Genomic DNA, 26,190 nt, shown 5'->3' with positions numbered 1-26,190 from the left:
AACTTGCTGTAGCTACTACATTAGTATTTGCTGCTTCACCTTGCATTCTTATGTTATGGAGATGACTTCTTACCTTAAACCTCATGAACCAACATCTGCTAGCTTCAGACTTTTCTTCTGTAGCTTCCTTACCTCTCTCAGCCTTCACAGAGATGAAGAGAGTTAGGGCCTACTTCTGGATTAAGCTTTGAATTAAGGGAAGGCTATGGCTGGTTTGATCTTCTATTCAGATCCCTAAAACTTTCTCCATATTAGCAATAAGGCTGTTTTGCTTTCTTATCCTTCATGTGTTCAGTGAGGTAGCACTTTTCATTTCCTTTGAGAATGATTTCTTTGTATTCACAATTTGGCTAACTGGCACATGAGGCTTAGCTTTTGGCCAATCTTGACTTTCAACATGCCTTCCTCACTAAAGCTTTCTAGCTTTTGATTTAAAGTGAGAGATGTATGATCTTTCCTTTACTTGAACACTTAGAGGCCATTGTAACATTATTAATTGGCATAATTTCAATATTGTTGTGTTTCAGGGAATAGGCTGGCCCTGTGGAGAGGGAGAGAGATTGGGGAATGGTCGGTCAGTGGAGCAGTCAGAACACACACAATATTTATAGATTAAGTTTGCAATCTTATATGGATGTGGTTCATGGTGCTCCTAATCCGAACTTGATTATACCTGGTGTATGTGGTACAAAAATTTCTCTAGTAACACCAAAGATCACTAGTCAAAGATCACTAAAACAGATACAATAATAATGAAAATGTTTGAAATACTGTAAAAATTTCCAAAATGTGACATAAAGTGAGCACATGCTGTTGGAAAAATGGCAACAAAAGACTAGCTCAGCAGGGTTGCCACAAGCCTTCACTTTGTAAAAAGCACATTATCTGCAAAGCACAACAATGTGAAGTGAAAGAACACAAGGTATCTGTTTATGCCTGCATCATCGAGCCTGGGTAACACACTCCATACAGCTCTGGACACCGTGGAAATACAGGGAAAATTCACACTGTACTGAGGTAGGGTGTTCTCTCTTGTTCAGCTGGAGAGAAAATGAATGAACACAAATTAAGTGATTTGAAGGACAGTGCATCAGGGTTTATTATTAAGTGTTGTGTTTGCTGTACTACATACATCAGGAGTAACTGAATTCAGATTAGGAAGAAAGGGTGCTATTAAAGAGAGGGTGGGTTTCACTTAAAGCTGAAATGGGGAAAGAAGAGTGGCATTTGTGTAGGAGAAGGAGTTCTGTGAATAATATAAGCCAGGAATTTGAAACTGAGATCAACATGAGGTGTTCTTGGAAATGCTAAAGTAGGGTTTATCAATTGCCAGTGGTTCTCAAGTCTGCTTGATGCTGAGTGCTAAAAGTGTTGCTCAGATGCAGCTCAAAGATCACCTCTTTGAGTACTTTCTGATGCTCTCCACTTTCTAAATAGGATTGGTCAATCTTTCTTTTATGTCTCTCTAAAATCTACATAGATGTGAGGCCTGGGCAATTTATTAATTTATCGGTATGTTCATTTATATATAAACCCAACATAGTGAAAATTACGTCTTTATGTTCTCAATGACTAGTACAGTTCTTGGTACACAGATCACACTTGAAAACCTTTCTTTCCTGGATGACTGAATAAATGATTATGCTAATAATAGGTATGATGACTATGCAAAGCAAAGCAAGCAATGATGTTAACACTATAAGTAATACCCAATATTTATTGAGCTCTGTGTGATAAGCACTGTGCAAAGGAGAGTTTTAACAAGTATCATTTAATTTAAATTTCATAATAATGCCGTGAGGTAGCTACGACTAGTATTCCATTTTACAAATGAGAGAACTGAGGTTCAGGTGGTTATATCTTCTCCAAGATCACAGCCAGTAAAAAGAAAATCTGGAAATGAACTCTAGGTCTGTCTCACTTCAAAGACCATGATCTTACCCACTACTTATGGATCTTTTATTTTTAAGAGAGCGTAAACTTAAGGTGATTTTATTTTTTAATATTTGTTGATTGAATGTACGTGTCCTAGACTCAACAGGCTCAGTGTGAATAGCAATGTAATTTTAAAAATTGAAAAGGGTCTTTAACAAATCTATGAAATAAGAGTTTGCAAACTCAATGAAAAGAGTATATTATCAACTTTTCCAAGAGACAATAATACCGAAAATGAAAACCAGTAGGACAGGGCACTCAAGCCTTGATTCCTTGTATGACAATACCAGGCAGATGGCTTAATTTATATAACAACTATCTAAGTTGGTCCAGCAGTGTGAAGTTAGGGAAAAGGAAGTCGTTTTATTGAACAAACACATATGTGTTCATTTAAATCACTTGACAATTTGGCAGACAATTCCACCAACCCCCTAAAAAGAGACTAGACCTCCATCCCCTCAATAATACAGAAGGGACAGAAAGATCTAGTTAAATTTCTAAAAAACAATAAGTCATCAACCTGAGACCCCCACCCCCTTCTCAATGGTTCCCTTTATTGCCAACTCTAGAACAAGGGCTGGCGACATACAGTGGTAGGACAAATCTAGTCGGTTGTCAATTTTGGTATCACCTGCCAGCTAAACATTGTTTCACATGTAAAATCATGGTTAAAAAGGCAGACATTAAATAAATATATTGTGACATATGAAAATTGTATGGGATTCAAAGAGCATCTACAATGTTCTATTAGAACATGGCCACACCTATCTGTTTGCATATTATCTATGGCTGCTTTTGTGCTACAACAGAGTTGAGGAGTTGTGACAGACTGCATGGCCCACAAAATCTAAAGTGTTTCCTGCTGAAAAAGCTGGCTGGCCACTGCTTGAGAATCAAGCTCAGCAGGCGTCAGACAACTTGGCGCAGAACACACTGCAGATACCATGGGTTTGGCCTTTCTAATTTATTACCTAACTCAATGGTTCTCAAAGTTTGGCCCCTGGACCAGCAGCATGATCCTCAAGTAAGAACCCATTAGAAATGCGAATTCCCAGAACCCAACCCCAGATTTACTGAATTGGAAACTCCATGGGTTGGGCCCAACAATCTGGGTCTAACAGGTCAGCTAGGTGATTCTGAAGCATTCTTCAGAGAACGCCTACTCAAACTCAAGAAATTGGAACGTGACAACTGTTGTTTCAACACAATGACAAGAAAGGAACTGATTGGCTCCTATTTGTGGATGAAGAATAGAGCTAGATATTCCAGTTATATTTTAGTATTCCCTACAATAATCTTCAAAGACTGGGATTATTAACCCCATTATAGGAAAAGGAAATCGAAGCTTGGGAGGATTAAGTAACTTGTTCACAGTTAGTGAATTAGGACTTAAACTCAAATCTGTGTGCTTTATAGCCTATAATCTTCCCTCTCGCCTTATTCTGCCTTCTCCCTTGTTATGTAAGAGACGATGAAAAGCACCTGTGGGCACCCAGAAGGAGCTGAGCTGCTTTATTAGTTAGGTCTTGTTGTTTTCTTGCTGATGATAAGCCATTTCATAGAATATGGACATCAGAAAACACCACTGTGGACCCACAGTTGATCAATATAAAACAAGAGCACTCTATACTCATGTTTGAACAGAAGCAAAAATATGAACTTTTTCTTTTTTTTTGAGATGGAGTTTTGCTCTTGTTGCCCAGGCTGGAGTGCAGTGGCATGATATTGGATCACTGTATCCTCTGCCTCCTGGATTCAAGTGATTCTCCCACCTCAGACTCCAGAGTAGCTGGGATTAGAGGCATGCACCACCACGCCTGGCTAATTTTGTATTTTTAGTAGAGACAGGGTTTCTCCATGTTGTCAGGCTGGTCTCCAACTCCTGATCTCAGGTGATCCGCCCGCCTTGGTCTCCCAAGGTGCTGGGATTACAGGCATGAGCCACCACTCCTGGCCTAACATGAACTTTAAACCACAAAATAATCAAATATATCCTATCCCAGCTAATACAAGTAACTGCTGCTGCTTTACCTATTACAGCTTTCACCTCAGTCTAGTATTCACTACTTGTAGATACAAGCTACCGAATCACAGCATGACACTGGCTTCTTGACAGCTTCCTGTCCAGGCCAATGTCTTGCTCCCTAAAACCTTCTCCAACGGCACCAAAATGAGCTTAAACCCTGCAATAAATCCTAACACTCTCTGAGACATTCCACCTTTCTCTGCAGCGTGTATTCTCTTTCTGCAATGAATAATAAAAGACAATTATTCAACCACAGGTGTGTTTCCTGATGATTTTTGACTGGAGGGCATTCCCCTTCCACTCCTCTGACTGCCTACTTAAAATTATAGCTCTCCTCTTCCAGATTGGATGAGGCACAAGTTACCAAAGTAAGTAAAAATAATTAGAACTGGAAAATAATAGTCCCCAAACTAATCAGTATCAAGCACATTGCCAGGTCCAAGCAGAAACATGGTATTTTAAATAATGAAATTTTAGTGCCAATCTGATTACAAAATGATTTCAGGAAACTGCCTGTCTTTTAAAAATATAGTTCAAATTTCTGCTTTTAATTTCTAGTCTCTACCTGTCAAAGTTTTGGATCTCTCAAATCTTGAGATTTAAAATGTTACCATCTTTATGCAGCCTTCGCCAGAATCTTCTAGATGGCTCTTCTTTTTCAGTTTTCTAAAGGCCTTACTCCCTCTCACAATACTTTTTCATCTTGGATTAGTTACTCATGAGCTGTTTGGCCCCTAACCAATTTGGAAATTTCTTGAAGGCAGTAAAACACCTGACTATCCTCCCTTCCCTTCCACACAGTAATACATATTTGTTATATTTTAGCAATAAATCTAAATGGTTTTCCAGTTACAGAATTGAAAGTGTTGCTTTTCCAGCAAACCACAGTTCATATAAGCTGGGATTCTGCAGCTCATTGTTGGTTATCTTAATTGAAATTATCTCCCTGGCTCAGGAGTTCCAACAAACAGATGTGTTTGCTGTGCAGGTATCTTCATTTTGCGAGGGGATTGTGATGTGAAATGTTACTAACAGAAAAAATATATATAACAAAAATCTTAATGAATCAATAGTTTTAGGCTACTTTGGAAACCTGAAAATGATACTGGAAGTTATTTATTATGTGGGATAAGCAGATGTGTACTGGCACTATTCCTGTATGGAAGCAAATAGCATTCAGGCCATAATTTTCTTCAGTAACTTCTATATACCAAGCACTGTGCTAAACAGCAAGGATAATTGTACAATTAAGGAGAAGGAGTAAAACTGTCAACTCCTCTCCTACTTTTTATTGTTGTTCCAGGAATTTCACATGGTGTATCATGGCCCTGTGCTCGTACATGGTGTTACCTCACCCTGTGTTTTACATATAGTACTTGCATAAGCACCATTCTTACATATCAATCTTATATGCTTCTCTTCATCCATAAAAACCAGGATTAGAGGTCACCTCCACTATGGAGTCATCTGATTGCTTTCATCTCCTCCACTTGGACTTAATTACCTTACATTCTTCTTGGATTTTCTTGTACTGGTCTATTTACCATGATGTATTATATTTTATTTGTTAGTATTCTTTTTCTTCCTATGCAACTGAGAGTTTCTTGAAGGCAGCAACTATCTTTAATTGATCTCTATATTCTAGAGCCAAGCCTAGTGCCTGACATACTGCAGACAATCAATAAATATTTATTAAATGCAAGTCATGTGATAACAAATGGCAAAGTACTGATAATTATTGAAGCTAGATAATGGATATATGACAATTCATTACACTATTTTCTATACCTTGTTTTAGGTGTAAAATTTTCAAAATAAAAGTTTACAATAATTGAAGACCTTGTAAGACAGCAGATAAATCTATCTAAAGTTTTAAGTTCCTTCCACTATACCTATAGTTATGATCTCTGCATACTCCACATTTCTTTCTTTTCTCATAAAAAAAGATATTTAATAAAGCCAAACAAAGTGGCTCTGAAATAAAGTAGAAGTATATTGTTTCCAAAGAGCTGTATGTCATGGATATCATATTAAATAAGAACTTCTGGAAAAACTGGAAATGAACAGTTCTCCCTAAGTATTTTATTGAGGAGAGAATTCTGTGGATTTTTGTCCTTCTAATCTCCCATCTGAATTGCTACAAAAGCATAACTAGTGTCTCTGCTTCCACCTTCTTACCTCTGAATTCATCTTCACCTACTCCCAGGTTGACCGACCTAAAACATGGATCTGTACCACTTGCTCCCCGAAAGTTGAAGTCTTTGAGTCAACGGCTCTTCAATGGCTAGGCAACAAGTGTGCACTTCTAGTGTTGAACCCCAACTAACTTATCCAGCCACATATTTTAATGTTCTTAGACCCATGTGCTACGAGCCATACTCAATTCACTGTCCTAATCCACGCAAGCCACCCATTGTCTGCGCCTAGAGTCACAGCTCAATTTCTTTGCTCAGCCTGGAATCTTCTTCCTGGATTTTCCAATTTGGGAAATGCTTCTCTCACTCCAAGGTCCTGTACAACTAGTTTTTCTTCTCCATTAAACCTTCCCTGGAGTCCTTTCCAGAATGAACCTTTCTACCTGTGCTTCTACCGGCCATGGCTTGGCCCTATGCCCTGCATTGTTTCCTGTTGTCTTGTTTAGTAAGTAGTCTCCTTCACTAGAATGGAAGTTTGTTGAGGGCACTTCAATGTTCATCTCACACTTTCCCACCCTCTCAGTCAATACCCAACAGGGTACCCTGCACACGTTAGAATTCAATATGACAAGATCACAAGCTAAAGTATGAAATGATGCGCTTAATCTCACGAGTGTTCTTTCTCCTTCCCCTTACTAATAAGTGGATACGTGCAAAATTTCAAATCCCTATATTAAAATCACATTGGTTATTTTGATCTTCTTCACAAATCGTTTTTGAGTCCTAAGTCGTGAATTTCAATTAAAACTTTTTTTTAAATAAGACCATCAAAACTGGAAACTAAAACAAGTAATTATTTCTCTTAATACTTTTCTATGTCTAATTCTAGTCAACATTAGAGATGAAAATATTAAGGCAATACTGCTTTATCTCAACATTAATATGGACCCTGTCATTCAAATAAACTCAGAAGTACTTTCTAATGTATTATATAGAAAATCACACTGGAGAAAATATTCCATCATGGTACCATTGATGTATCGCTGCTTCCTGAAAACAGCGTGTAAGCTCAATGCTGCCTAAAAGAAGCTCAAACTTCTACTCTGGGCCTTTTCACTTGCACTTCTCCACCATAAAAAAAGAGGCTAATTCTCTGGCCTCTTGTGGGTTATAGTTTCTAGGTGGTGTAATCTTAATAAAGAATTTAGCAATTTGCATTGGGATAACCCTGTCAGCCTTTATTATTTGCAGCTAGAAAGAATGAAGGCTCTGATAATCTAATTTTTTATGGTGGTTTGCACTTTAGCTGCATTTTTTTTCTTAATCCTTTGCTTGGCTACTGATCAAAAAGTTCAGGTTCTTTTTCTGCTTAGACAATGTCATAGTCTAAAGAAACAGGCAGGAGGCCTAGGATAGAGGTGTCACCTTCTCACTGGGCTTCATCCTTGGACTCTGCTTGAACTGGACATTCATCATGATTGAATGTAAGTCACATTTGGTCAAAATTCAGTGCAGATCATAGAGGTTTGCAAGGGGCTGGGGAGACAGCTTGGCTTGCTTTTGTCCTAATCTTGCCTCTAATTTATGACAAAGGTCAGTGGTCTGGCTTAGCTCATTTATATCCCATGCTTGAGTCCCATTCCTGGATTGAGGTCAAAACCTTGTAGAAAATATATGCCCATTATGTGATTTTCTTTTAAATGCATCTGCCACAAATATTTCACATGATATTAACAGTCAATTCAGGAAACGGCTCAAGAATTCCAGAAAGTTCCCATGTGCATTTTCATTTATTCCTTTTCCCAACATTAAGGAAGATGTATAAAAAGTATGCTGCAGTAGGAAAAGCACGGTATAGGATTCAGTAGTCTTTGTTTTTTGATTCTGCTTCTGCTCCCAGTGACATTTGCCTTATGACAAGTCAGTTAACTTCACTGGATTGTAGTTGTCTCCTATGCAAAATAAGAATTGGCCCAGACTAATATTTCCTAACATGTATTTCAGAGGAAAAAGGGACTGGCTCAACAAGTATATGTGGGTCTTCCCTCATGTATGGGGATAACCTGCATCCTTGTGATTCAGCATGATCATGGATTCTATATCGAATCAAAAGTTTCTCCAGCTTACTGAACATTTCACATAATATCTAAAAATATTTATGTATATCTCTATGTGTATGTGTGTGTGTGTTGATATAGAAATACAGATTCAGATATGGATAGGAATATGATTTAGATATCTCTCCCAAGGAAGACATTTCAGATCAACTCAAAATTTCTTTGATTCTATTTTGGGGAGTCAGGTTTACAATTCTAATTTTCATTTTGTTGAAACTCAAATTTGAAGTTTGAATCTGCAAACTTTCAGCTTTAAGTGATATGAAACAGACCTTGAAAAATAAAAGCTGAATCGTTGCCAGGAGCCTTACACTTGGGACTTTTGATTTTAAATTTCTACATTATTAACATTGACAATGTAAGAACTGTGCGCTATCCTCATAGCACTGTGAAAGTTGACTTCCTCAATACATTCGTGAGGGTTGTCCTTTAGAACCCAGCTCTGAAACTAAGTCAGCTCCAGTACAATGCACTGAAGTTGGGGGCTATGGCTCAACTAAGTCCAGAGAACAAAAACACGGTGACAAAATAAAATAGAAGCAAAGTATTCCAATCATAGAAATTGAAATTACTTGTACTATATTAAGACACTAGCATTTAGTGCATTGAGGCAGAAATCGCAAGAGAATGGAAAATTGTGTAACATTGGAGAAGCCTGCTTACGCATTATTTTCCTTCAGGGGTTAAATAAAATTACTGTGAAATATAAGAAAAGGAAAAAGAACTAAATTCTGAGGTTTTAATCCCATTACAGTATTATTTGTATTGTGTCAAAGCAGAACTGATTGAGAACACTTTAAAGAAGATATGAAGATTACAAGAGAATGTATGTTCTTATATTGTCTCAACAGTTAGAACCTAATGAACCTCCTTTGCAGAATAAAACGCCTTTCTGAAGATAAGATACATTGACCATTATTAACATATTAACAGAAACAACCTGTATACCGGATGTGCTTTGGGATGATGTCATCACAGCTATCAGGTCTTAGCTCCTATAGTTAGAAAGATTACAGAAAGCATAGGCAAGCTTAAATATTTCCATCTCCCCATATTAAACACAATGTGAGAGGTAAATATTCATAACTTGGCAATAAAAGATCATATCCATATCTGGAAGAAATATTAGTAAGTATCTCAGGGACGCCATTCTTTCACTTAGGAAGAGAGAAGGGCTTGCACGTAGAATTGATATCAAATGATTTAGGTTTAAATGATTCAAAGGGTATTATTTTAGTGAAAGCATTATTTTATAAAAAAAGTATGTGTGTGTGTTTGATACATACAAATAGTTAAAGCAAAGTTAATCAACTTTTTAAAACTCTCCAATCTTTGAATAACAAAATTCATTTTGGACAGCAAGAGTAAAATTTATGTTAGATGGATCTAATTTTTATTGATAGCGACAGTCCTGTCTCGTGTGTATGAGTTCCCACTCAGGAGACCCATGAGCAATGAGACTCACTGGGGAATGCAAATGAAACGCTTGCAAATCAAGTGTTCAAAGCACATTTTTGCTGAGCACCCATTAACTCAATTTCATAGCAAAAGCTTACCCATTTTATATCACAATAAACCACCCCGGTTCACCCTCACACCTCCTAACTAATGAGGCACACACAGATATTCTCTTCACAAATCAAGATACTCTTTCATAGGATGAAATCACTAATGACATTAAGGCGTGGTAGCCAACATGAACTTGACAACCAAATACCAACCCGTATTATTACCCCATAGGAGTCCTAACTCCCCACCGTAGAAAAATATTGAACCCACAAAATACTAAACCGAAGTAGATTTCAAATAGAAAGATAATGGTACAATATCCCTTCCCTTCTAATATAAAATATCTGGATAAACCAAAATGAACTGTTCAGTCACTAGATGCTCTATGCCAAACATGCATATTTTAAAACTTTTACTTTGAGTATTAAGCCCTCTTAACTTCTGCAGCATCTGTATCTACTTCTAAACCAGACCTGCCCAACAGCACAGACTGGGAGCGACCACTTTACCTTCCGAAAAATCAATCAGTCCCAGCAAATGAAGCAGCTTCAGAGATGCACATATAATCACAACAATACCCACTGTTTGCAGTCCTTCGGACTCCCACTCCAGAGTCAACATCCTCTGAGCTGGCAGAGCATCCCAGCCTCCAGACCCCTTTGGAGTGGAGGGAGTTAATTACAGAATCGTAGCAACGTCAGGCTTGGAACAAAGACTTGCAAGGGGAAAAAGTGAGCAGTTCCTCGCAGATGCACCCTGCCAAGCCGGCGGTCCCCCGGGATGAGGACAGACCTGGACTAAAGTCCAGCCTCTCATGCTGATCCTGGCATTTGGCTGGCGGGGCTACCCCCGCAACCACAGCGCACGGACCTCTCCTCCCTACGCTGCAGCCAGCGGGCGAGAACTTCGACTTCAGAGCTGCGAGGGAAACGTCTGTCGGAGAACTGGAGATTTTGCCGTGTCGGTGGCGAGAAGGGACACTCCTAAAAAACTTGCCCCGGAGAGCACCGCGCGCTTCCCTCGCTGAGGACGCGAGGCTGGGCAGATCTGCGCGCTAGTTTGCTGCCTGGGAAGCTTGCGAATGGCCCCTTTTTGCCAAAGCTGCTGCTCTCTCTTCCTAGAGCCTCCTCTGGGAGACAGCTCAGTCCCCTCTCTGAATGCTAGGAAATAATCCGTTCTGGTGGCTGGTGCCTACAGGTCCTTTCTGAAAGCCCCCGTGGAAGTCTATAAGCAGCTTTTCCAGGGAGAAAAGTGCAGGAGCAAAGCTCCGTGATTCAATGACTTTGTCAAAGGAGAACACCTGAGCCTCCCCCGCCACGCCACTCCTTGTTCTGGTCTCCGCTGTCACGTTGGGTGCATTATCAGGGAGACTGATTTAGTCCTTATATTATATTTACAAACATGGACGGAGGGCGTGGCGGAGCAGTACCCAGTAACAACTAAGATGTTCATAACTGCCCCCTGGAAGATGGGCACCACCATCGTCCTTTAAAGTCTGGCCTCAGCCTCTCTCAAAGCAAAGTTTCACAAACTTCCCTGATGATAAAAACAACCTGGGCTTGTTTGTTAAAACCACGCTCATCAGAGGAGCCTGGAGTGTGTGTTATTAAGTGAGAAGCCCAGGTGACTCCTATCAACTGGGAAGTGTGGACAGCACCGTTGCAAAGATGCCATCAGGTGTGCTAGTCCAAACCACTCCAAGCAGACCCTGTGCTGTGCCAGGACCACACTGGCTGAATCACTTTGTTGGTTCTCTCCACTCTGCTGAAGCCCAACCTAAAAATGGAGGTGAAGAGAATCAACAGGGACCCTGTATGTGAACTGGAAATATAAGGGTTTGTGAGTAGTATCTCAGACCCCCAGGGACATGTGCAAGTTCTGCTTCTTTCTCCCTACGTGAGCTTGTGCAAGACACTTAACCATTCTAATAACAAGTCCTATTCTATGATGTCAAGATCATAATACTTCATTTAAAGTTCTCCATTTAAAGGGAATTATGGGAATAAAATGTGATCACAGTAATAGTTACCACGTACTAAATAAGCATTTACTATGTGCTCATCAATATTGTAGTGACTTTTCAACAATTAACTTATCCCTACATCTGTACATGGTAGATAAGTTAATCTACCACATAAGTGGCAGATTATAAGTTAATTCTAATAATTTTAACTTTGCAGATGGTGAAAACAAAGCATGGAGAGGTTAACTAACTTGCCAAGCAGTGGACATAGTGACTGGAAGGCAACAGGCTTTCATTCAGTCAGTCATTCATTAGCATTTATTAAGCTGCCACTATGAACTATAAATGGTACATGAATGATCAAACGATAAATATTGCTCAGCTCTGTCTTTTGGGGGCTTATAGTTTAATGAGGAGGCAGGCATGAAGTAAATGTGACCAATAAATGCACCAACACTCGAATAGATGTCTGCACAGTACAGCGGGAACACGAGGAGGGAAAGTCAACTCTATTTGGGAAAGGGTATGGTGGGACGAGGAAATAGACTTCGTAGAGGCAGTAACCGTCCATAATGGTAACTTGAATCATTACTAGAAATATTATAGTATACCATGCTCAAGTTTTGAGGCCGGTAGACGTGGGTACAATCCTAGCCTTGCCCTTGCTTGCTCCATGACCTTGGAGAATCTGCGCCATCTCTGAATCTCAGTTTTAAACGGGAATGCCCCCTTCTCATGGTTGATGTAAGAATTAACTAAGTCTGTGGGGAGTTGAGCCCGGTCCCTGGGGTCCCCTGCCCAGCATATGGTAGTTGTGGGGTGATGACAGAAGTTCCAACTCTTTAGAGGCTCTGCAAGGTCTGCTTGGATGAAACGACTCTGCTCTTCCCTGGTCCTGTCACCCCTGCTCCCAGGTCTAGTTCCAGTGTTTTTCCCATGAAGACCTGCTGATCGTCTCAGCCCACAGGGTGCTTTCTTTCCCTTGAGTCCTAGAAATACGTTGGTCCTGCCAAAGGTGCTTTTCATTTTGAATGACATATTTATAAGAGATATCCTTGTATCCATCTGCCCAATCACCCATCCATCCAAACATTTTCTTCTCAGTTATGCTGGCAAGCCTGTGGAGGGGAAGCAGGTTTTAGTAATTAGTGGGAAAAAAAATATTTTAGGTAACCATTTTCTGAAATTTCCTCTGACGTTTAGCTACAGAAAGTCCAAAGTTAAAAAAAAAATTACAGAAATTAATGAGGTCAAGTTAAATGTAAACATGTCTTTTAATCCTACATCATACCATATTGTAGTTGAAAGCAACTAAAGTGCTGAGAGGGGGTCACATGGTTAGAAAACCCAGAATTCAATCATTGCTTTGTCTGGCTTCCAAATTCATGCTTTTCCCTTTATTTCTATCAGCAGATTTCAGCAAATATTTGCCAATTGATCTCTTGGTTTAGAGAGTTGGTAAAATATTTTAAAATGGCCACATCTCGGCCTGGCGCGGTGGCTCAAGCCTGTAATCCCAGCACTTTGGGAGGCCGTGGCGGGCGGATCACGAGGTCAGGAGATGGAGACTATCCTGGCTAACACAGGATACAAAAATACAAAAAATTAGCCGGGCATAGTGGCAGATGCCTGTAGTCCCAGCTACTCGGGAGGCTGAGGCAGGAAGATGGTAAGAACCTGGGAGATGGAGCTTGCCGTGAGCATAGATCATGCCACTGCAGTCCAGCCTGGGGGACAGAATGAGACTTTGTCTCCAAAAAAAAAAAAAAAAAAAAAAAAAAAAAAAGACACGTTGTAAAATTGCCACATCTTTTCCAGAAATGAAATTCCTATCTTTTTTGAAATTCACATAAAGTCCCATGAATATGATTTTGTTGGTTTCAGATGGAATTTCCCTTTAGGACAATAGCATTCTCTACTTAGAATCTGCCAGCTGATTGGAGGTCCAGCCCTTTCCTGTCTGCATTAGTTACATTTACCACATGCTTTCCGAGCTCTGTCAGCTGTGGCTACTGGATCGAATCTGCTGGCTCCCAAGTATGCGGGGGCTCTTTCACATTCACCCCCAGCTGTGAGATTTTGTAAGGCGACAGCACCATAAGAGGAGTTTCATGCTTTGTCTGTAAAGTCTAGGGAAGCAGGGGACCTCTGGGGAATGATGTTTATCTAGGGCCACTCGGGGAAAGAAGAGTTGCCTGCATAGCGCTTTGGGAGGCTGAGGTGGGAGGATAACTTGAGCTCAGGAGTTTGAGACCAGCCTGGGGAACACAGTGAGACTCTACCTCTATTTTTAATATTTAAAAATTTTAAAAAGTAACTCCAGATCGTGGCTCAACCATTTTATAGCAGTAATTTGCTATCTCCAACCCAGTTTGTCATATTAAAACATCCTGGCTCATTTACATGCTCATTTACATGCTCACCCCTTTCTTTACATTGTAATGAGTGTCCAGTAGAGGTCTGTCTTTCATGCCAAAGGAAGGGAATACCAAAGGTACACTAGTGGCTTTTACCCATTGATTCTAAGCCAGGCACTGTCTTATGTAATTTACATGTATAAATTAGTTTCAGCTCACCCCAAATCAATAGGTTAGGTGTTACTATCACTATTTCAAGGAAGAATAAAAAAAAACTAAGGTGCATTGGGATTAACTTATTTTCATGAAATTACATTCCACAAGGGACATAACCAGGACTTACACCTGATTTACTCCAAAAGTAGTGACTATCAACATTTATGGAGAACTTTTAAGTGTTAGGTACTACTCTAAAATCTTTATAGAGATTAACTAATTTAATCCTTTTATAGTTCCCTGAAATAATTTGGTTTCAAGGAGAAAATTCAGGCTTTAAAAGGTTAAGTCACTTGCCCGAAGCCTCATAGACGGCACTTGGTAGAACTGAGATTTGAATGTGGGTATACTCCGTACTAGGTTCTGCTTACTTTATCATTCAGCACTTGACTCTCAGCATCCTCTGCACCATGTTGCGGGGCTCTTTAACTGGATAAGAGACTTCGAAAGGAAAATATTGACAGAAACTCTTAGAGAAGTAAAAACTCACTCCAAGGAGGTATGTCCGAATCAATTGACCAGTCTGTTAAAGAGAGAGGGTCAGTAGACTTTACATTTCCTTGCCCCAATCCACTGTGATCCTTTAAATAATCTCAAATGGGATGATTTACCTAAAACCTGAAATTGATCATTTTTCCTTCTTTGTTATAGCTTCAGTTTGAAATTTCACCAGGTGATAGTCTCGGTTAAGAAATGTTCCTCATCCTGTTTATTGACATTGTAATAAATGCAAAAATAAGTGTAGCAAGATTGAGGAAAAACGTTAAAATTAGATATATTTACAATCTACCTGTTCTCTCTTCAAATGCATAGAATTACAATGCATATAGAAACGAGTTAAGTCAAATTTAAATGTAAGATGATTAGCCTATGAAGGGAATCAGAAAATGTTACTCCAAAATACATCACTTTGGCATAAGGGTTATTTTCAATTGAATGCAACTGAAATAGGAGACTCAGGAAAAACTCTCTACTTTCCCCCCCCTTCTGCCTCAAGGTAGGAGATAGATACATACATTTCTCTTTGTAAAGTATTCCCTTCTGCTCTCCTGTATGAGAAGGATGAAACTACTATAATCACTGGGCAGAAAGTTGGCACCAGTGGGTTTTGTATAAGAAACCTTACAAATAAGCCTTATATTCCATTAGTTTCCCCCGTATATTTTTCTTTCCACAATTTACCACCCTAGAAGCCCAAATCCTTTTTTCTTTGTCTTGTCACTTCACAATTTATCACCCTTGTTAGGATGATTATATAAGCCCTCAATGCTAAGCACCCCCTTGAGTTACTCTTCATCGAGTTCTCACATGTATATGTGCACTACACATGTACATAAACTCTATTACCTATTTTTCCCATCAATCTGTCCTTTGTCAGTTTAATTTACAGGGTCCAACTACTAAACCTAAGAAGGAAGGAGAGAAAGTTTTTTTTCACCCCTATATCCATATTTGTACAATCTTTTAGAAATCATTTAAAGATAAAATACTATTTTTTTAAAAATTTACAAATGCAAAAAAATGAGGTATAGAGAGCAGAGTTGGCTTATTCAAGGTCAGGGATTGGAAGTGGACACAGGTGGCTTTGAATCCTCTAGCTTTTCATAATGCTTGACTTGCTTAGTACAGAAAAATCAGGATGATACGCTGAAAAGTTAAAAAGAAGTAAAGCTCTAGAAGGCAAATTTATTCTCAGTCAACAGGAGCTAAGAGAAGCAAGCCAACAGGATAGTTGGCATCATCTGGAAGGCTACATTGAAGAGAGAAACCTAATCTAGGTCATTGAAAATGAGTTTGGAGAGGAGAAGTGACTTTCCCAGGAACATAAATGGGCATACACAAAGACAGCATTGGCCAGGCACCATGGTTCACGCCTGTAATCCTAGCACTTTGGGAAGTTGAGGTAGGTAGATTGCTCGAGCTCACAAGTTCAAGACCAGCCTGGGCAACATGGAAAAACCCTATCTCTAGAAAAATTACAAAAAGTAGCTGGGCATGGTGACATGGGCCTGTAGTCTCAGTTACTTGGGGAGCTGAGGTGGGAGGATTGCTTGAACCCAAGAGGCAGAGGCTGCCTGTGACACTGCACTCCAGCCTGGGCAACAGAATGAGACCCTGTCTCAAAAACAAAACAAAAACAAAACAAGAGACAGCATTCACGACGGTGGTAAAGCCAGATTGAGACCTCCAAGTCAGGAGAGAAAAATGAGATTGGATAGTTGGTGAAAGATGCCACTTAACATCAGGACTTGATGGGGCAAGTAACAAAGACAAGGTCGGTGTATGACCCTTCAAGTCTCTTCACATTGTAAGATTTTCTCACCAAAATGATGAAAGTTATTCACCCTCAGCCACCCTCTACTCTACCCTCCACATCACCTCCACATTAAAGTATATCAAACCTTTCTATTTTGGGGTTTCTCAATTACTTTGAAAATTCCTAAATGTTCTCCAGATGAACTTTCTGCTCAAACATGATCAGACTCAAGTGGTTTCACTTAGCTGAAGGCTCATTCTGAAAGGTTAGTAAATGTGTCTTGAATGGACTTCTTTAAAATATGTATATGGATATCCATTAAACTATTAAGCACTGCAGTCTTCTGTTTTGAATGCCCTATTGAATCCACAAGGTCGACTGGATTTTCAAATAGAAAGCTGAGGGAAAAAAAAACTACCTCCCATTCTAAGACACTTCCAGCAATATTGCACTAATGTATCTTGAAAATAGTTCTCATGAATCTTATGATCAAAGCATGTGTAGTATGTAATCTTCACATAAACAAATAAGTAGACTATTTGGAAGTTCAACCAGAAAACTTGCTTTAGAATATAAGCTTTCCTTAGGATTATGACATATTTCCATAATTTCTTTTTCCCAGTCTTTGTAGCCTAACCTGAATGAGTTCTTGGGTTTACCCATTTAATCCAGTATGCAACTTGTGGCTCTCCTGTCATATCCCTTTTGATGTAATCTCTCTATAATAAGTATCTTTCACACCCCACCACACTGGGTTGGCTTTAGGGCAGTGATTCTCCAGGATAATAATAATCATTATCCCTTTTATATATTATAGTTTGTAGTACAATAATACTGAGTTCCTGCCACGTGACACACAGTGTGCTGAGTGCATTACATAAACTGTCTCATTGAGTTGTCATAATATCTCAATAGAATAACTAATTATTAACCCCATTATATAGATCAGAATGCTGAGATGCAAAAGCTTAAGTAACTTGCCCAAAGCTACAGTGTTAGCAGTTGAGGAGCTGGGACTTGACTTTAAGAATTCTCACTCAAGAGCCAGGGTTCTTACATCGGAGGGGAATTATGTGTCAAAGTCATCCTTTTTGTTTTGTTTTGTTTTATTTTTTACTGTGGCCCCATTACACAAAGAGAAACAAGATTTAAAATGCAAATGACCTTCAGAAAAGTAGGATATGACCTTAACCTCATACTGAAGTGTAAATATTTAGTAACAAGTTCTTTCCTGGGAACAAGGTTAAGAGAACAATGAAAACACAAATGAGATAAGAGAAGGAGCTCGGGATGGAGGTGAGAGGAAGGAGAAAAGATAAAGGGAGGGGAGAAGAGAGGAAGAAAAGGGAGAGGGAGACATGAGAAAGAGAAGAAACAGGCAATCCTTTACTCCAGGCACTGAGAAATCTAAGGATACATAGATGAATGGGGCCTGTGTTCTGTTTGTGAGATTCTCATAGATGGTCAGGGAGATGTGATCTAAAATGCATAAAAGAGGCTCCAGGAAAGGGCCAATCAAGGGCCTATTTCTCCTTCAATTAATCCTGCCTCCCTGGTCCACCAGTCTCTGGGTCTATTATAACTAGAAATACAGAATATCTCTTCAGCTTCATTTTGTCAGCCACAGCTTCAGATGACCTTGGAAATGGAACAAGTGGTTTTAAAAGTATGACAAATGGCATCTCCATGGATGTTGTAGCCATGGCTGGGTCTTGGCCCTACTTCTAGTTCTGTTCCTAGGCCCTGTGATACTTTCCTGCCCATTTGGGCCAGGGCCTTGCTGCCATAGATACACCAGCTCATCAGCTTGGATCCTCCCAGTTCTTGGGCACGAGATTCCCAGAGACTGGCTTGGGTGTTCTCAGAGCTGTGTAAGCTCATTTCTTGCACCACAACAGTACTTGGGAAACAGAACCCAGCAGGCTTTGGCTTAAACGCTTTCCAATTCTGCAGAGAAACTGAATGAATATTTTTAGCATATTTTGTTGTATAAGAGTTGCAGAGACTGTGTTAGTCCGTTCTCATACTACTATGAAGAAATACTCGAGTCTGGGTAATTTATGAAGGAAAGAGGTTTAATTGATTCACACTTCCTCATTGCTGGGGAGTCCTCAGGAAATTTGCAATTATGGCAGAAGACAAAGGAGAAGCAGGCACCTTCTTCACAGGACAGCACTATGGTGTGGGTGCAAGCAGGGGAAATGTCAGATACTTACAAAACCATCACATTTCATGAGAACTCACTCACTATCATGAGAACAGCTTGGGGGAAACCACTTCTAGGATCCAATTACCTCCACCTGGTCCCGCCCTTGACATGTGGGGATTATGGAAATTATGGGGATTACAATTCAAGATGAGATTTTGGGTGGGAACACAGCCAAACCAAATCAAGATTATATGGAAAGAATATTTCATATGGTTCCCAAAATTCTCCTCCCCAAATAATTCCAAATTGCCATGTTTATCCATGTGCTTTCTCCTCTCTCCCTCCTTTTCTCCCTCTACCCCACCCCACATACAATTATCACCAGGATCATTTTCCTTATCTATGAGATTAGAATGGGTGAAGTCTCAATGACTTGGAAGTCCCCTTTGTACCAACCTTAGATTTCCTGCACATTCTCAATGGGTGATGAACAAAGGAAGTACAGAGTAGGCCGAGCATGGTGGCTCATACTTATAATCCCAGCACTTTGGGAGGCCAAGGCGGGTGGATCACCTGAAGTCAGTAGTTCAAGACCAGCCTGGCCAACATGGTGAAACCCTGTCTCTACTAAAAACACAAAAATCAGCTGGGTGTGGTGGCGGGCACCTGTGATCCCAGCTACTCTGGAGGCTGAGGCAGGAGAATCGCTTGAACCCAGGGGGGTGGAGGTTGCAGCGAGCCGAGATCGTGCCACCGCACTCCTGCCCGGGTGACATAGTGAGATTCCATTTCAAAAACAAAAAAAGAAAAAAAAGAAAAAAAAAGATAGCACAGAACAAATGTTTAGAGAATGCCTACTAGAATACAGGGCATGGGTCATGGTAGGACTTCACTCTCTAAGTGCTAGCTATATGAGGTTGTGGCACAGGACTGGCAGCCAGATGTGTAGCCTGGTTTTTGGACCATTAGTCCAGTTCTCTTTCCACTGCAACAGGGTGTGAAGATGTCTGCATAATAGCTAAGTTAAAAGCAAGAAGGGACTATGAACTGTAGAAGAGATTTCTTATAGTGAGAAGATCAGGAAAATCCCAAAGAGAAGACATATGAACTAGCCATGAAGGCCAGGATTAATATTACCTGTGTCCATATTACTGTTCATGAATGCAGACTCTTGATAGTGCTTCCTGAATCAGAAGCATCTATGAATATCTTGCAAGATTCATTGTAACCCAGCAATCAGTGAAGCTAGTGGTCACATCCCAATGAATCACTTTGACAAAAGGGACTAAGCTTTATTAATAGAAGTAGAGAAAGAAGAAAAGTTTCCCCTACCTCAGCTTCAAATACAGAGGCCCAGAGAACTGGAAATGAAATCATTCTTCAGAGGATAAGATTTCCTAGAACGCACAGTCAGTGTTGCAGCTTATCTGCCTGAGATTGCTTATTTTCTGTTATTGTGCCCATTACTATAATGCTGAAATCAGTTTGTATTTGTTTCCCGTTGCTGTTATAGTAAATTTCCACAAGTCTGGTGGCTAAAAAGGACACAGATTTATTACGTTAGAGTTCTGGAGGTCAGAAGTTTGAAATGGTTCTCATTGGGCTTAAATCAAGGTGTTTCCCTATTGAAGATCTAGGAGGGAATCAATTTTCTTGCCTTTTTCAGCTTCTAGAGGCTGCCTGCTTATCTTGGCTTGTGGCCCCTTCCATTGTTAGTGTCAGCAATGACCAGTTGAGTCTTTCTCACATTCCATTGCTCTGACACTGACCCATCTACCTCCTCTTTCCTTTATCCTTGTGATTACATTGGGCCCACTTAAAAAATCCATGATACTATTCTTATTTTAGGGTCATCTGATGAGCAACCTTAATTTCATTTGCAACACTGATTACATTGTGTCACATAACCCAAAACAACATAAATTTATTATTTCACAATTCCTGGGTTTAGAATATGGACATCTTTGGGGTTTTTTATTCTGCCTACTATATAGATGTAATATATTAGTTATTTTTAACAGGAAACAATCTTTAAGAAGAAAAAAGAACGTAAACTGAAGCTCACTAAGATAGAGTCCACTTTGTTAGGAACAAACCAGTTGAGGTAAGTGCACGTGAGTGTGAGAATGAGTGTGTGTGTGTCATTTTTAACGTACAAAGAACTTTGTCTTTGAGAAGGAAAGGGCAGCTTTAATTAGCATTCCTATTTCTGAACTAATTGTCACAGAGGAAGGACTCTTAGGAATGTACATTTCAAAATATTTAAAAGGGAACACTAAACAATTTAGAATCATAAACTAATGATCAGACCGAGGGACATTCTCCTTTCATTTTAGTGGTCAGAAACAATTAGGTACAAGCCTCTACAGGAACTAGGAGTTACAGGGATGCAACCCTGCAGCACCCAGGACTGGTTCTGTGTTCTCCCCACAAAGAAATGTCCTGGAGGATTACAAAAGAAAATGGAGGAGGAACTACTGCATAAGAAGAGAAAAGGCATTCACATGTCGTCAGTCCCGTCAGCTAATTCAGCCTTTAAGAAGGATGGATAAAACCAAAAATGAACTAAACTCTTCAGCTACTGAATTGTTCATTTTCAGTTCAAGTGGGCAATGCTCTGAACATGAGAAAGCCACAGAGCATGACTTGCCAAGACTGTTCATGGTAGCAATTAAACTCTAGGAAATGAGGGGCTTCATCCTTTGAAGATCCACAAGACACTGTCTCCTAACACTGCCTTTAAATGTGCTTGCCTCTTATACATTTCAGTTAAAAATCAGCTCTAATACCTTCTGAATGTCTACATTTATTCATGATTTTCCCGGAGTAAGTTTACCTATATTTACACGTTTACAGGCTTTCTCTCACTTGTTCTTTACAGTAGGCCATTTTAAAATGAGAAAACTGAGACTAAAAGGTTTGCATGATCTGAGATCAAAATAGCTGCAAAACAGGGTTTTAAAACAGGTATTCTGGCTTCATGCCAATTTTAGATTTTTTTTTTTTTTTCTTTTCTAGTCTTACAGAGATCTTTTCTCTGTTGGGTGCTGTGGGAAGTGCTTTATATCAGTGACTTATAAAATGGGGATAATAAAAGCACCTATCTCACAGTGCTGTCAGGGGCAATGAATGGGTTAATGTAGTTAAAGCATTCAGAGCAGGCACAAAGCAAAGACTCTGTTTCTCTCTGTTTCTAAGAGTAATTATAATATTTTAGTAGCCATCTCTGAGGCCTGTCGATTATTATGCCCATTTGACAAATAAACTGTGATCCAGAATGGTTAAGACACTTGTTACAAAGGTGGTAAGTGAGCCTGGAACTCAGTCTTGCTGTGAGAACCCATTCCCATTTGCACAAGCTACACTCACTTTGCCTTTCTGGTTTCAAAGAACCACTCTCAGTCACTCAGTTAGTTCTTGGCTTCCAAACAAGGCAGAGCCTAAACTAACTGAGCTGTATTATTATACTTAATCCATTTGACAAGATCCTCAGATTTCAGATGCCATCGCTCGGTAATCTCTTCTTTATTTGAGGACTTTGACCTTTGCATAATTTCCACCTCACTGCATTTGTGCAAAAAAATGTTAACACCGGTTATGTGCCATGCAAAATACGCCAGGGACTGTGGGGCATGAAGGGTGTGAAGAAGCTTACAGCCCAGAAGAAAAGGGAAAGAATGCACATAAGTTACTAAATCAAAGGAAAAACATTAGTGTCCATGAGAAAATGTGTTTAAAATGTGGTAGGATTTCAGGGGCAGGAGAGGAGCAAGAAAGTGGAAGGGTTGATGTTAATCAGGGAATGTTGCATGCAGTCTGAGCTTGACCATGAGTGGCAGCTCAATCATTAGTTTAATGAGTCAATCAACAACACTTATGTCTGCTCTATGCTAGAATATGCAAGATCCCCAAATACAATCCAATCAACAAATCCTATTGGTTCCACCTCCAAAGTACATTCTGTATCTGACCAATTCTCACCAACCCTGCTAACATAGCCCTAGGCCCAAGCCACCATTCAGCAAACTCCAGTCTAATTTTGTTACTTTTGCTCTCACACCCCTAAGATCTATTTTTACACAGTAGTCAGATTAAAGAGCATATCTTTCATATAATTTCCCTGCTTACAGCCCCTCAATAGCTGTCCATTATATTCGGGATAACATTCAAACTCCTCACTGTGTTTTGGGTCCTCTTTGATATCAATTCAGACCAATTTAATCCTGTCCCACATCTCCTCATCACATTTATCTGCCCACATAGTCTTTCAATTCATTAAATAAACTAAGACTATTCCTGCCTCTGGTCTTTGTACTTTGTGATCCCCATGTGACATTCTTTACCCCAAGACTGTCCCCTTATTTCTTAGACTGTCTCCTTATTCTTTTCTGTTTCTTGCCACTCACTTCTAAGCTCAAATGCTGTCTTCTCAGAGAGGCCTTTCCTGACCACTCTATCAGAAGGATTCTGTGTTTTTGTCACCATTCCCTGGTTACTCTTGATCAAATTGCTGTTTTTTTATTTAATTTTCTCCATAGCACTCACCAACCTCCCTGAACCTATTTTTTTACATGCCTCTTAGCACGTTCATTTCCTATCTCATTCCCACTTTTGTAGATGCTCCTCACATGCGGGCCCTTTACCGATCTCATTCATCTCACTGTCTCCAGGAGCTAGGAGAGAGGTTGTCAGTTACAGGCTTTGTATAATGATTTGTTGAATGAATGATGGCATAAGACAGGGTTCTTTCCTCACGCAGGCATTTGAATCTCATGAACTGCATCAGCAAAGTCATAATCAGAGACTGGCAAGTAACTTTATTAAGTAGTGTAGTGGGTTCAAGAGGGAATTCATTAGACTAGGATGGGGGGAAACTACAAAGACCTGCAAATATCTATAAGAGAGTGGAATAAGGAAGATTTAATGATTGTTTCAGGCAGTTGATAGGCATGATCTTAGCAGTGTCTGGTCCGCTTCATCTGGTACTAGTGAAAATATAAGCAACCACAACCATGAAAGAAAAGAGAAAGAAATAAGAGACAGGAAAACCAGTGAGTAGGTTATTGTAATGGTCTAAGCCAGACGTCCTATCAGTGGGCAGAAAGGGATTGGACACAGAAACCAGCAAAGCTGCAAAGCTGAACCCAGCAGAGCATAGTAGCCTATGTGAAGCAGAGGCTGAGGAGAGGAGGCATCAAAGGTGATCTTAACTGATTGTGAAACATGTTGGACTTATTCCTCAACATATCACTGGCTCTGACTAGTGAAAGAATTAAAGGGTGTTGTAAGGAATCTGAGATAACTCATTAACACGAAGAAAAAACTGCACAACCAAAACTTAGGAAGGGCTGGGAAAGGGGACGCTGTGAGTGACCTGCAGAAGGACCTTGCTGACCTCTACCTGAGAGGGCTGCCCTTAGCATGCTTCTCTCCAGGTGTTCTTGACCATGGCATCTACCCGAATCCCAATCTTCAAGTTTCAAACATCAACGAGGAAGATCCTGTATGTAGGTCAGACGAATGCTGCTGGATCAGTCTGTTATTGTCTGGATCAATCTGTTATTGCCAACTACAAAAGAGCACAAGGGACCCACTCCTAATGACTGGGGTTCTTTTAGGACAAAGAAAACTCTTGAAAGGCCATACAACTGCTTCAAGTCACCTCGGGTGAAATTGGAAACAGGAACGTGTAGGGAGGTGAAGGTAATTGAAGTTTTGATAAAGTTGTGTTTGAGAAACCATCAGGTAATCCAGGTAGAGCTGCTGAGCTGATAACTTAAAATGCCTTGGGAGAAGGGCCAGAGTGAGAGGGAAGATAATCTGGGATTCATCTACAGAAATGAGATAACTGAAGTGACGGTAGTAAATGAGATATTCAGGGAAGAGACAGAGAAAGAGAAAAGAGCAAAGAATCAAACTTCTAGGAGCAAGGGGAGCCAAAAGTGCCAGAGCAGGATTAGTAAGTGAGATCTAAGGAGACCCTAGAAAGTAATGTTTCATGGGAGTCAAGAGAGGATAGAGCTTCAGAGAAGCTGGATCATCGGGTTCACTGTAGCAGCCCTATCAATCTCAAGTGAAAGTTTGGTCCTAGCACCAATTAGCCTTAGGCAAGTGTATGTGCAGGGGGCATTTGTATGTGTGTGTACATGTCCAGAGGCCTGAAGGGCAGGGGTGGAATGTAAATATAATGGTTAAAGGGATTTTCAACCATAATATGTAATCTACAATAAAAGTCTATAGCCACACTATTGATTACTTTATCAGGGAAAACTCTCATAAGGCAACTAGACTTTGCTTTTACGTTATTTTGACATGGTTCATGAAGAGATAAGAGAAAGTAGATCTGAGGTCCGTTGGTCTACCGAAGTTGTCTTCAAGTCTGAAAGAATGAAGGGCTGATTTAATTCACATCTCATTTCTTTTAATAGTCTGATTTAAAAATAAGAAAACACTTGTCTTTTCATCTGTGACAGAAGATGAGGACAGGGTCATAGATCTGAATAAGGATAATAGCTCTTTGCAAAGATGTACCCCAAATGGAAGATGACTCAATGTCTTGACACTAGTGAGAATAAATTGCACAGTCGGTGCATGTAATCTTAAAGTTCTTGTGCTTTTTTATTCAATCCAGGTCAATTCAACAAGTATTATTGAGCATCCAGTAAGTGCCCAACATTGATGCAGGAGCTGGGAATATGATAGGTACAAATGAGCCAGCTCTTGCTTTCTTGGAGCCTACAGTCAAATGGGAAATGCAGAAAAATAAAGAGGTAGTCATTAAATATCATAGTGAGAGCAAAGGTGGTTCATCATGGGAGCTCATTTCACAGACACTTAACTTACCCTTGATTGGACAGGTTTCCTGACAAAAATACATCATCTGAGCAGAGATCTTAAGTATGAGCAGGATCAGACAAAGATAGGAAAAATCTGTTACTTATAGAGCAAACAGTAGTTTCAACAGCTTGGAACCTAGAGGGAGATCACACTTCATCTTAGACATAGACAAGAGCTCAGTTTCCTGAGTGAGTGTGTTTGGGTAGGAACAACACAAAGTTGATGAATTAGACAGGAATAAATCATATTTCAAGATACAGGGCTATTAACATAAATAGGACACAGATCATGAAGGATCTTTAGAGCACCCAAAAAGCAGTTTTTGTGTGTGTGTGTGTTTTTTTTTAAATCTTGAGAGCATGAGGGAACCACTAAGAGGTTGTAATCAGAGGCACACATCATCAAATGTGTCCTTCAGAATGATCACCATGGTTGCTGTGTGGACAAGTGATTGGGGGTTTGAGGGAGAGGGTGGCTGGTCTAAAGGTAAAGGGACTAATTAAGAGGCTGTTCCAGAAATTCAGGAAGAGATGACTTAGGAATGTGGCAAACTGACTGGAGAGACTTGGATGGATGTGACAGATACAGACGTGATGAAATCTATAGATACTGAAAGCCAATGAACCACTAGGCCTGGAGAGGAAAAGAGTACAAGATGATATTCAAGTTTTCAGAAAAAAAATTATCAT

The 26,190-nt window shown here is 39.9% G+C and overlaps 1 protein-coding gene across 5 annotated transcripts in view; it reads right to left on the bottom strand.

Annotated features, from left to right (window-relative positions):
• Window positions 1-26,190, bottom strand: part of KCNIP4 (potassium voltage-gated channel interacting protein 4) — a 1,247,498-nt gene that overhangs the window by 261,146 nt on the left and 960,162 nt on the right. Inside the window, exon 1 of one of the 5 annotated variants that reach the window (XM_017866806.1) lies at window positions 10,232-11,056. The exons of the other annotated variants lie outside the window; for them this stretch is intronic. Coding sequence (XP_017722295.1) covers window positions 10,232-10,343 — 112 coding nt within the window. The 5' untranslated portion in view covers window positions 10,344-11,056. Of the gene's footprint in view, window positions 1-10,231; window positions 11,057-26,190 lie in introns of those variants that run through there. 5 annotated transcript variants of the gene reach the window in all.

The sequence above is a fragment of the Rhinopithecus bieti genome, unplaced genomic scaffold (assembly GCF_001698545.2).
Source record: "Rhinopithecus bieti isolate Rb0 unplaced genomic scaffold, ASM169854v2 scaffold_1599, whole genome shotgun sequence".
NCBI lineage: Eukaryota > Metazoa > Chordata > Mammalia > Primates > Cercopithecidae > Rhinopithecus > Rhinopithecus bieti.
This window is presented reverse-complemented; position numbering and strand designations above follow the sequence as displayed.